At 40.0% G+C, this 13,054-nt stretch overlaps 1 protein-coding gene across 1 annotated transcript in view; it reads right to left on the reverse strand.

Annotated features, from left to right (window-relative positions):
* Positions 1-13,054, reverse strand: part of USH2A (usherin) — a 678,599-nt gene that overhangs the window by 47,139 nt on the left and 618,406 nt on the right. The window contains exon 61 of the mRNA XM_032872913.1: positions 4,705-4,932. Within this exon, the coding sequence (XP_032728804.1) occupies positions 4,705-4,932 (228 nt within the window). The remainder of the gene's footprint in view (positions 1-4,704; positions 4,933-13,054) is intronic.

Below are 13,054 nucleotides of genomic sequence, written 5' to 3' on the forward strand. Positions count from 1 at the left end.
GGGCGGGGATGTATTTCAGAATACCCTGGCAGATAGCAACTTCTTTCAAAATATGTCTCCAAAGGCAAAGGAAACAAAAGCGAATATGAACTTTCGGGACTTCATCAAGATGAAAAGCTTCTGCACAGCAAAGGAAACAGTCAACAAAACAAAGAGCCAACCCACAGAATGGGAGAAGATATTTGCAAATGACAGTACAGACAAAGGACTGATATCCAAGATCTGTAAAGAACTCCTCAAACTCAACACACACAAAACAGATGATCATGTCAAAAAATGGGCAGAAGACATGAACAGACACTTCTCCAAAGAAGACATACAAATGGCTAACAGACACATGAAAAAATGTTCATCCTCATTAGCTATCAGGGAGATTCAAATAAAAACCACACTGAGATACCACCTTACACCAGTTAGAATGTCCAAAATTAACAAGATAGTAAACAACGTGTGTTGGAGAGGATGTGGAAAAAGGAGAACCCTCTTACACTGTTGGTGGGAATGCAAGTTGGTGAAACCACTTTGGAAAACAGTGTGGACATTCCTTAAGAAATTAAAAATAGAGCTTCCCAATGACCCTGGATTTTCACTATTGGGTATTTCCCCCAAAGATACAGATGTAGTGAAAAGAAAAAAAAAAAAGTGAAAAGTACCCCAATGTTCATAGCAGCAATGGCTACAGTTGCCAAACTGTGGAAAGAACCAAGATGCCCTTCAACAGAAAAATGGATAAAGAAGATATAGTCCATATATACTATGTAGTATTACGCCTCCATCAGAAAGGATGAAGACCCAACTTTCCTATCAACATGGATGGGACTGGAAGAGATTATGCTGAGTGAAATAAATCAAGCAGAGAGAGCCAATTATCATATGGTCTCACTTACTTGTGGAGGATAAGGAATAACACGGAGGGCATGGAGAGTTGGAGAGAAGTGAGTTGGGGGAAACTGGAGGGGGAGACGAATCATGAGAGACTGTGGACTCTGAGAAACAAACTAAGGGTTTTGGAGGGGAGGGGCATGAGGGCTTGGGTGAGCCTGGTGGTGGGTATTATGGAGGGCCCATATTGCATGGAGCACTGGGTGTGGTGCATAAACAATGAATTCTGGAACATTGAAAAGAAATTAAAAAAAAAAATCCTCTGGCAGGCACATCAAGTTTGAAACATTCCCACAGGCAAACCTAACTTGGACTGCACTGTTTATATACTTTTTTGTTATTTAAGATTAAAGAGCCTAGACTTTTGGAAATGGATTTATGCTGGATTATTGTATTTCAATGTGATTTTTTTTTCTAGTTGGGTTCCTAGGGCAAGACCACACCTCTGAGGGAAGGGAAATAGTGTATTTTCTGAAGAGCGCTTAGCTTCCATAATCAACTTGAAAGCCTCGATGAGTCCCTGAGCTTCCTCATATTCACCTAGCAAATCTCTAATTAGTATTAAATTTAGCTTTCCCTCCATACCTTAGCTTCTAGCTGGGTTTGGGGAAAAACACTTGACTATGCTGAATGGTCTCACTTTAAATATCTTACTTTAAATTTTAAGAGGGCAACTCCCCCACCTTGTAGTCCAATTCCATTCCCCCACATGTTTTCTCTTTCATTTTCCAAAGCGATTCTTTAATATTTTCTCCTTTCCTCACAAACTGCCATCACCCTCTTCTGTCTCTCATAGGTGGTTATTGACAGAATCACATACTTGACTGGAGAAATAGAAGCAGTCAGAAAGGAATATTCCCATGTTATGTATTATCTTCACCATATCCATGTGAATCCAGACTTACACTGCATGCCCTCCTTCCTTGTGCTCTGGATGAAGTATCTCTACCCCAAGGAGCCCACCTGAGCTCTGGGTCCCATACCCGCTCCTTCTACAGATTTCATGCCTGCAATCATTCTCATTATCTCTTGCATCACCAATTTATCTTCCTCTACTGGGCTATTTCCATTAGTGTTTAAATGTACTCTAGTATCTTTCATTGATTTTTAAATAAAATTTCTTGACACTCTAGTCCCCCAGCTACTGCCCTGTTTCTCTGTTTTTCATCTATGCTTCTTTAAAGAGTTGGGGTCCTCATTCCTCACTTGCTATTTTCTCCTCAAGCTGTCCCAACCTGGTTTCTCATTTCACCATTTGATCTTCTTGTCAAGGTCACTATGATTACCTCATTTCCAGGTCCAGGATGACTTCTCTGCCCTCATTCCACTTGATCTTTCAAGAGCATCGGACATACTTTCTCCACAGTTTTGGGATGTCCCACTCATCTACCTGTCCTTCTACCTTACTTGCCTCTTCTGAGTCTCCTTTGCTGGCACCATTGCCTCCTCTTGACCTCCAAATTTCTGTATTACTCAGAGCTTGAGCCCTATCTCTTATCATTTCTAGTTATATTCTCTCCATACCTGATATCCTCTAGACCCATGGGTTTAAATGCCACTCATATTCTAATGAATTCCAAAAATAGAGTTCTAGACATATACCTCCAACTGTCTACTTGTCCCTTCCAACCTGTATACTTCTCAGCCTTACTTTCTCAGTCAATGACTCAAGGCCTGAATATCCCTTTTCCTTCCTGTTTCACATCCAGTCCATTAACAGATCCTGTCAGCTTTGCTTTCTGGATATATCTCCAATTCACCTACATCTTCTGTCCTCACAGCTCCCACTCTAATTCAAGCCACCATCAATTCTACCTTAAATTTTTAGCATCTTCCAAATTCCACTGGTCTTCTTAGAGTCCATTTTATACATAGCAGCCAGAGTGGCTTTGAAAAACATAAAATTGATTATACTATTCAATTGCCTAAACCTTTCAGTAATTTTTCATCACACTTAGAATAAGTTCCAAACTCATCACAGCCCACAAGGCTGGGCACAATCTACTTCCTACCAATCTGCCATTCTCATCTTTCTCTCTGTGCACCCCACCCCCCAATACTTCAACCACACTGGCTTTCTTCCGTTCATTTGAATGCACCAAGTTCATTCCTGGCTTCAGGCCTTGCATTTGCTGTTCAGTTTGTTTGGAACATTTTGCTCTCATATCTTCACATGACTGACTCGGTTTTGTCATTCAGGGCTCAGCTCAAATGTCAATTCAAATGATCATCCATTCTAAAACAGCCTGAGTAGGCGTAATTACATTATTGTGTTTAATTTTTTTTTTATGGTGTTCATCCTTCTCTGAAATTCTCTTATTTGTGTACTAGCTTTTTGTTTGCTTCTCTGTACCACCACCATTCATGTGCACGTGTGCCCACAAACACACTCTCTCTCTCACACACACACACACACACACACAAGGTGTGTGACAGCAGGAGGACCTTGCTTGTCTTGTTCACTCCTGAATAAATGCCTGGCACTTAGTAGAAGCTTAATAAATAGTTGGTGAAATGTCAATGAAGGTAAAGGAGGAGATAGTCCTATTGTCAATCATACCAAGAAGAGGCAGATGCTAGAATGGGAAACAAACACTCAAAAGGAGGGAATGGGTATCAAAAGGATGGGTATGAAGAGAGAGACTCTTTTCTCTGATGGGATCTTAGGGCATTGGCTTGGATTTTGAGACCCTGGATCATATGGCTCAAGCCTCCTGTCCTAGACTGAGGGAAGTCTGGCACTGTCACACGTAGGCAGGCTGGTAGAAGGCAGCTTGCTTCTGATGCCTGTAGCAGGCCTGCAGCTTGGGTAAGAGGCAGCCATTGTACTAAGCAGTGAAGCTGTTACCTGGAGGCCCACGAGGATGGGCCTGGGCCTGTGAGGTCTAGTTACAGTTCTAACTTGTTGCTGTAGGTAATTTCTGCTGTCATCTTCCTTGTAGGGTTTTCAGAGATGCTTTCTTCAAAGTTACAGCTTAGTCTTAACTGTTCTATGTGGAGTTAATAGGGGACTCTTGACCACCTGGAGAAGGAGTGGTGGAGGAGGGGACCGGCAGTCCCAGCCTGCAGAAGGCAGTTGATCAGGGCTTAAGCGGTGGTCCAGGACTAGAGGCAGGCACAGTCTGACCAGTAAGTCACCCCAGCTGTTGAGGACGAGTATCCAAAAGGCAGATGAAGACTGGCTTGCATGTGGGTGATCACTCAAATCAACGAAATGCAGTCTAGTAACAGAAATGCCATCTTATTTGTGCTCACAGACTGGTCAAACCTGAGACGCACCTAGGACCTTAGTAAGACTGCTCTTCACGGCTACATATGGAGGTGGGGGTTGTTAGCAGACACGGGGTGGGGGGCTTCCTGTCTTTTGCTTAATGAGCTCGGCTCAAAGTGCAAATTAGGCAGGACTAAAGCAAATAACTGTGCAGGAGAAGTCAGGAGGCAGTAGGAACAGTCATTTAGAGTTCCATTTTGGCGTGACTTCCTGACTTCAAATTGCGATTCGATCATTTGCAATGGGGGCTTGGGTAATTATTTAGCCTTGATATGCCTCATGAAGTTTAGTGGTACCTACCTGGTAGGGTTGATGCGCAAGTTAAATGAGATAATCCATGGAGAGCACTTAGCCCAGTGTTGGGTTCATAGGAAGCATAATACATGGGAGCTAGTTTTCTCTGATCTATGATTAAGTGCCTGGAGGAGCTATCCAGGCGGATTAAACAGACGGTGAAGGGTGTTTCCCCACAGTGACCTGATGGCCTGTCAGGGCTCATCTATTTATCTGGAGGACACCAAACATGATTTCATATTCAGAGTAGACGTTACCTTAATCACACCATTGGTTCTCACAGGCTCTGACCACTGTAGCAACAACGCCCGGCCGTTCTCTTGCTGTTCTACTGTAAAGTTGCTCAGTCCACTTGGGGAAGATTCTAGGGTTTGAACCACGGTCCAGGGGCTTGAAACGTCTCCTGCCTGGTTTGTGGCCACAATTCCAATGTGATATGTTGTGAATGGTTCTAACCCAAATAGGTGGGCTTGATGGCTCGTTCCCTGCATGCACAAAAATTAACAGGTTAGATTTCTTTTAGGAACTGCTAACAATTGCTGGAATATCATTCTCTGACCAAGGTACATTAGCAACGGCAGCATAAATATCACAACAGAGTTTTGAATTACTAAGAAAACAACGTGGCTTTTTTATTGTTCTTCACACCTGAATATACTATCAAATGTTGTATAACTTCAGACATACACAAAGTGGGGATCAGATAGAATCCTTGCCTTTCCAGAGCTTGCAACCCAAAGGATGTGACACATAACATGAAAAAAAAAAAAAAAAAGTGCTTCAGGCTAGTGCGGCATCCAGCTCATGGTGGAAATCAGTGGCACCAAGTTTCATGACAAAGAATGGGATAATCTTAAGGGCTTGGAGGTCTAACTGGAATGGTTAATCCCCAGCACAATTTGTATATACATATGACTCCCCAGTCTCCCTCCCTCCTTCTCTTGGTGAGTATTTATATCTTACAGATGCAGTAAAACAGACACAAGAAAACAAAATGACAAGCGAGCTGAACTGTAAATAAACAAATTCGCTTAGAGAAGTCTAATAGTGATATATATCTATACATGTGAAAATAGTCTCGTTTGTTAAAAACATCATAACTGGAACCATCAAATTTACCAACAATAATTGTTAGCTAGGCTTTGAGAATGTGGTTTTTGTTGATTTAAAAGGAAAAAAAAAGATAGGATTAGAGGGGTTTTTTGTTTTGTTTTGTTTTTTTTCCTGCTTGGAGAGAACATTTAATGTATTTTACATAACTAAAAGCTGGAACTAAAAGTCTTCATGTTTTGAAAGCGCCCAGGGTGCTCTTTCTACATCTGGGCTGGGTGGATATGTCTGTTTATGAATAGCAAATATGTCTGCAAGTGGACCATGAATATGTGTATAGATAACACACACACACACACACACACACACACACACATCCAGAGACACATACTGACACACAGAGACACCCAGACACACAGAAACACTTTCTTTTGTGTACTATACGTGAGTAATCATGAGGACGTTTTGAATGGCTTCATGGTGTGTAAGATCAGGTTTGGTTTATTAGACGTTTAAACACGACAGTTTTCAATGGTCCTCTCCTTGGTGGATACAAAAGGATGAATGTGAGGGAGAGAAGAGGAAGTTATTTCTGAGAGTAGATACCCGAAATCAGACAAAGTTACGTGACTAGAAATTCTCCTAATTGAGAGGCATCCAAATATCATTTTGAATAAAATCTAAAACAAAGTGGCAAAGTCAATTTGAATCATTTTCTAAAAAATGGGCCAGACAAAACCAAAACACTTTGTAGAAATAATTTTTGACACTGTTTCCTCACATTCTTGGTCATAAGTTTCACCTGTCTAATGTCTCTTATTATGTGTTAACCACGAGCAGAGAAAATATAATTTCCTTTATTTATCAAAAACTTCTAAGTCAATTTTCCTCTTTCAATAAGTCCCATTATGATATTACATGCTAACCTCTTGAAATCTTTTAATATTTAAACATTTGCTAAGCGACCAGACTCTGAAACAAATTTTATAGAAATACTAATTTCTCTTTTTTAAAATATTAAAAGTTGGATCATAAATATTTAAAACTTATTTCTCCACAACACTGGATTGGTCTTTTAGATAAATATAGCAAAGAACTAGAATGACCATAATGAATATTAAATCTGAAGATGCTACAAGTCCCGATTACAAACATTCTTTTCTGATAAATGATTCCTTTTCTGTAGAAATAGGGCAAACATGGGCAAGATTAATAATGCAAAAAAGAAAAACTCTTTGTTCAGAATATTCAGTAATGGGCGCCAAAAAAGCATAAGCTCCAAAGCAAATAGTAATCACCTCTAACAGATTATATATAAAAAAGGTAGGCTGTTGGGGGACATTTAGAGATAGCTTTTGTCATAAGAAACATGAAAAGCATGTGGGCTATAAAGCAAAAACATATGTATATTGTCAATAGCAGCACCTGCTCAATTACAGTTTATTTCAGAGCTGAGAATTCCATTCAGCCCCTAGATGGCAATACTATCAAACACTTTCGGTAACACGAGTCCTTAATGATTAACAACCGGCATTCAGTCATCCAACACACTCCAGGCAACCATTAAAAAAATAACAAAACTGATTTCATTATAGATCCTTTTAATAAACATTTATAGCTCAGATCCCCCACAACGCCGAAGTATTCAGAATGCCCTGGCCTCCAAACTTCTAATGTAGAAATAGGACCTGCAGATCTCAAGTTGAAGTTCGTGCGTGCCTGACACCGAGATCCTTAGAGGTTTATTCCTACAAAAGGTGATTATGGTAGTTGTTTTGCTTACTTTGGTCGTATCTTACAAAAAAAAAAAAAGAAAGAAAGAAAGAAAGAAAGAAAGAAAGAAAGAAAGAAAGAAAGAATCTCATATTGTAAATGTAAAGGAAGTGTGTGAAGGAGAATTTTTATAGCATAAATTTACGCTGAGGACTAGTTCCCATATTATGTTGTTATTTGTGAAGAGCTACAACACACACACACACACACACACCTCTTAAATAAACCTCATTAATGATCATGCTTTTTGTCCATGTTTAGTAAAGGCCATATGAAAAAAAATGCAGAAAATTTAAAAATGGCAAGATGGTTCTTACCAATATATTCTTTGACATTACATTATTCTCTCTTGAGTGGATTTCCAACACCAAAGTTCACTATTTTAGAATCCTGTAAAATTTGGGCACAGTTCTTTCTGCAGATTGGGTTCTATCTTGTTTGTTTATTGAGTTACTCAGGTTTTTCTCCCCTTAAATTCAGATTTTCTTGAACACTGTCTACCTTACATGTTCTGGATTAAATTCTGTCCTTGGGGGATGTAGTGTTCTCCTCTGTTGACTAGTAAAATCATCATTAAAATCCTTTTTCTTCCCTTTCACTCCTCTGCTCCCCCTTTCTCCTTCCCTTATGGAGATGATCTTGATTTGATACTCTTACTTCTTCTTCTTTGTTGTCCTTATTTTGATCCTTCTTTCCCTCACTCTTCCATCTTACTGATTCTTAGGAGATAGATTTCTTGTCATCCCCGATCTCTGGGCTACCAGCTTGTGCTCACTTCCCATCTGTCCTTGTCCTTCCCATGTTCACACCCACCTAATGTTCATATTTTTATTCTATAAGTACATTGAGTACTTTTGTTAGGCAGCCAGTGGAAAGAATGATTCAACAGAGGAAAATAGGAAAAATGCAGCCTCCACATAGATTGTGGAGATATTTCCAACGAGACTTAGCTTAAAAAAAAAAACCAAAAACAACCTTATATGCATAAGGGCTGCAGTCTGGATACAAAGCAGTATGTCCTTTTATGTGACATAAAGACAAGACTCTCTGGAACGGTCTGCCAGTTGAGGTTCTGCTGGCAATCTGAACTACATTTTAACCTCTCAACTCTGCTCCTGGGGGCACATGAAACTACTTGGAGTCTTCAGCAGTCTGACAATTTTACACCATCTCCTCTGATTATTTTTGACGACTTGAAGTGCCCCAAAGGTGGCCCTGGGGTCAATAGGTTTATGTAGGTTGAAAATGATCAAAAATTACCATTGATCTGTAGCTGTCAATAAAAGGCTGTGTGGGGAGTCTCCCTGCACAAATGTTTAAACTGCATAAAGCAACCTAACTTAGTCATCTTTGAGTCTATTGATCTGATGAACCAGCAGTTTCCAAAGCTTTCCCTCTGGTCTTTGTGGTGCGTTTTCACTGAACCCACTTACCTGGGCCCTTAGGGATCATTTTACCCTGCTCCTGGTAATGAACCAAAACAGTGGTGCGTGGGCACTGCTGTGCTCTTCAGCAGAGTATCGTGTGTGCTTATTACCTTTTGGAAAGGGTTAATCTTCCTGGTCACCATCAACTTCGTTTCCAGCTGATGGGGTTTCTTCTGTCTATACTCCTTATCATGAGGTCCTCATTTTAAAATATGTGACTTTTGGCCTATAAATCCGAACCTAGTTCTAGGATTCCTTTGCCTTGTTAGTTACCACAAATGCCAAGATCCAGAGAACGGGTCACATCAAAAGTTTGCTTTCTTTTGTATAAGGAGAGCTTCAGAGGAGTCTAAATTTAATTATATCAACCTCTGTTTTTCTTTCTTTTTTTTTTTTTTAAAGATTTTATTTATTTATTTGTCAGAGACAGAGGGAGAGAGAGTGAGCACAGGCAGACAGAGAGGCAGGCAGAGGCAGAGGGAGAAGCAGGCTCCCCGCCGAGCAAGGAGCCCGATGTGGGACTCGATCCCAGGACGCTGGGATCATGACCTGAGCCGAAGGCAGCCGCTTAACCAACTGAGCCACCCAGGCGCCCCAACCTCTGTTTTTCTTAGTTGAACCACTTGGGTGCTGCTTCTTGCTTTTGTCATAAGTTATAGTTTTCCTTGTCATAATGATACAATAAACAAATGATTATAGATAAGTTTCTAGTTTAGACTACGAATAAAACATGAGAAGTAGGAAAAGCTCTTATTGACTACTGCCTACAAGCCATGGCTTTGGACAGAGTACAGCCAACCAATAGGATGATTTACACATTTTAATGCTGACAAATCAACACAGATTATTTTTGTAGATTTCTGAAAGCCAGGTCCTTTGAGGCATGGGATGCGGAGGTCTATCTTCTTTCCCATTTATAAAGTTAATTTTTAGCTTCTCCAAAGTTGACCAACATATTTATATCTAGTACTCATTTTGTAAAAGTCACCTCCGTCTCAATACAGAAGTGATCCTTTATTACCCATAGCCGAATAACAGCCTTGGCTACTTAGCCATAATTTTCTAAGTATGAGACTTCTAAGTCTGCAAAATGTTAACAAAGAAAATTCCCACTGGTTTCATATGTGCATTTACTTTACCAGTGCCATCTCTGCCTCCATACCTCCTGGCTGGTAGGACAAAGACATTTTTTGATGGCACGCACATATATGTGGAGTTGCTCTAGAATCAAAGGTTGACTCCTAATACAAAATGGTAGGAGAAAAACCCTTTAGGTTCGTGGTCTATTGTTTTATCTGCATGAAGCATGAGCAGGTACTGGGGCGCACTGCCAAATGGCATGACAGAGCTGCCAAAATGGTTAGTAGAAACATCTAGTATTGTTGGCCGGCAGCTTCTTTCTTTCTTTCTTTCTTTCTTTCTTTCTTTCTTTCTTTCTTTCTTTCTTTCTTTCTTTCTTTCTTTCTTTCTTTTAAAGATTTATTTATTTATTTACTTGGGAGGGGCAAAGGGAGCAGACTCCACGCTGAGTGTGGAGCCCCACACCAGGCCTTTGTGCATCTGGTATGCACAGGATTTGATAAAGTTGCTGTGGGGATATAAGATGGAAAATCCAGGCTCCTGACTCTTAGGAGTTTATATTCTACTAGAGCAGGTCAATCATAAATATAGATACACACAAGGTAAAGTGTGGTAAGCGCTATAGCCCGGTGCCAGGAAATACTGAAGGGACACTTCTTACTGGGAAGGGAGGAGGCTGAAGGGTAGGGGCAGACTTACTTGGGAGGTAGCATCTGATAGAGGTTAGGAATGAGGCAGAGTTTGAGTAGATGAATATATGTGAGCAATTAGAAGAAAGAAAAGAAATAAAAATGCAGGATATGTTTGGGGACGAGCTGGGAGTTGCATGGAGCTGAAATGTAGGGACTAGTGGGGATTAAGGCTGGAAAGAGATTGGTGGCAAGACTGGAGAGAGTTGTGAAAGTCACCTTAATTATTCTGGATGAAAATTGGTTGGGAAACACTGAGTAACATTACACCAGGATTTGAAGAACTAGTGTGATATAAAGAGCTCTACAATGCAATTTGAGAGAATAACGGGATGTTAAAATTTTGCTCTATTGTGGTATATAGGTCATGGTCAGTGACTGATGAAATAAAAAAAAAAAAACTGCCAAGAATTAGCTAATGAATTCATTTAGATATTATTCAGCCGGTAAATATGGATCATCATATATACGAGATAATAGGAAAGTATTTTCTTAGGAACAAGATTTTAAAAATCTTTATTGAATGTTTGCTCTATCTCAAAATTCGTAATTACTCTTTCAACGCAGATGTTTGTCTTTCGATCACAATCAAAGTAGGGATATAAAAACTGGGCTGAGTTGAAGCCAATGATACTGTCCTCTGTCCGGTTGGCTATCAGAATCACACGTACCTGGTCTGTTTGTCTGACAGTGGACACATGTTTGTGTGGAGCCGTCCACACTTTTGCACTGGTCACTTGTACATATCAAACAGCTAGGAAGCAGCTGGAAAGGTTAGGAACACTACTGATGACCACAACACAGAATGAGACCAATTCAGAAGCACACACAAGCGTGAAAGCATTCCTAGCTTTGGGTTCTCACTAATGTTTGAAGGTGTAATTTGAAAGATTTCAAGAAACTAAAAATGCATATCCGCCTTTTAAGTAACTGTGATACATATAATTACAATTGATTACTCAGGGGCCCTTTGTTGAAGCAATTGTAAATTTCAAACAAAATGTTCAGTCTGGGGGCTGCCTGGGTGGCTCAGTGGGTTAAGCCTCTGCCTTCAGCTCAGGTCATGATCTCAGGGTCCTGGGATCGAGTCCCACATCAGGCTGTCTGCTGGGCAGGGAGCCTGCTTCCTCCTCCCTCTCTCTTTCTCTCTCTCTCTCTCTGCTTGCCTCTCTGCCTACTTGTGATCTCTGTCAAATAAATAAAATATTTAAAAAAATGTTCAGTCTGGAGTATGCATACACTAGTGCTGTGAACAGACACTTTTATGTCTTTACTCCCACAAATACCTACATTCAGAAAAGAAGAATGATATATAAAAGAGAGGTTTTCATTTTTACCTCTCTCAGAATACATCATTCATTTTGTAATGGGGGGGGGTCAATGCAAAAAGAAGATTCAATTCACAGATTTTTTTCTTCACGGACAAATGGGTTCTATCAATTTAAGCTATAAAGCCAAAGCCAGTGTTCTTGCAAAATGAACGATGATGCCTCAGTTACCATAAAAACATTGGAGAAAAAAAAAGAATGGTTTCGAAATGGCTCATTTTTCAAAGAAGAGGAAAAAATTAAATTTGTGATAATTAAATTTTAAAGTGGCAAATCAGTCACACTAAATATTAAAAAGCAGTATTTCTGATCTATCAAAATTAAAAATGTGCATAGTCTGTGACCCAGCAATTCTACTCCGGCAATCTATTTTATGACAATACTAGTAAAACTGTGCTAAAATATATTTAAAAGAATTTCATTCCAGCATGTCTTGTATTTACTCAGTCCTTGAATAAGCACATATTTATTCAGGCTTGAATTGAGGGCTTCCGGTGTAATAAGCAGCTTCTGAAGGTTTGAGGACACGGCAGAAAGCAAAGGATACATGGACACTGTCCTCTTGAGTTTTACATTATCATGAGGAGAAATGGACAGTAAATAAGCAAAATAAAGAGAGAGAGAGAATTAGGAATGGTGGCAAAGTATGAAGATATTTAAGTAGAGTACTGAATTAGAGCTTGGGTTTAGGTGGTAGGGAAGAGTGAGATTCTCAGTTTAAGAAGAGTGATTTGGATTTTTGAAGAAGTTCCATGTAGGCGAGAATGCAGAAGAAACCAACCAAGAGAAGAACGGGAGGAGAAGTTCTCAGGTGAAAGGGAAGCTCTTGGTATTCCAGCAGACAGTGAGAAGCTGCACGAGTGAGAGGGAGGGTGGCACAGAATAAGGTCAAAGCGATGGGCAGAAGTCAGATGGTGAAACCTTGTAGACCAACATTAGAGAGTCTGATTCTAATTTCAGTGGAAAATTACAGAAGGCCTTTAAGCAAGGGGATGATATGATTTAATGTAGGTTTTAAAGACGTCATTCTGGCTGCTCTGTAGAGAATATATGTAGGGAGTTGTTTTAAGTCTACTCAGGCTGCCATGACAAAATACCAGGAACTGGCTTAAAAAAAAAAAAACCCAGAAATTTATATTCTCCTAGTTCTGGAGGCTAGGAGTGGAGATCAAGGTGCCATCAAACTCAGTTTGTGGTGAGGCTTCACTAATTGATTGTAGATAGCTGCCTTCTTACTCTGCCCTCTCACACAGTTTTTTT

The sequence above is a fragment of the Lontra canadensis genome, unplaced genomic scaffold, assembly GCF_010015895.1.
Source record: "Lontra canadensis isolate GAN:19392208 unplaced genomic scaffold, GSC_riverotter_1.0 scaffold46, whole genome shotgun sequence".
Classification (NCBI taxonomy): Eukaryota; Metazoa; Chordata; class Mammalia; order Carnivora; family Mustelidae; genus Lontra; species Lontra canadensis.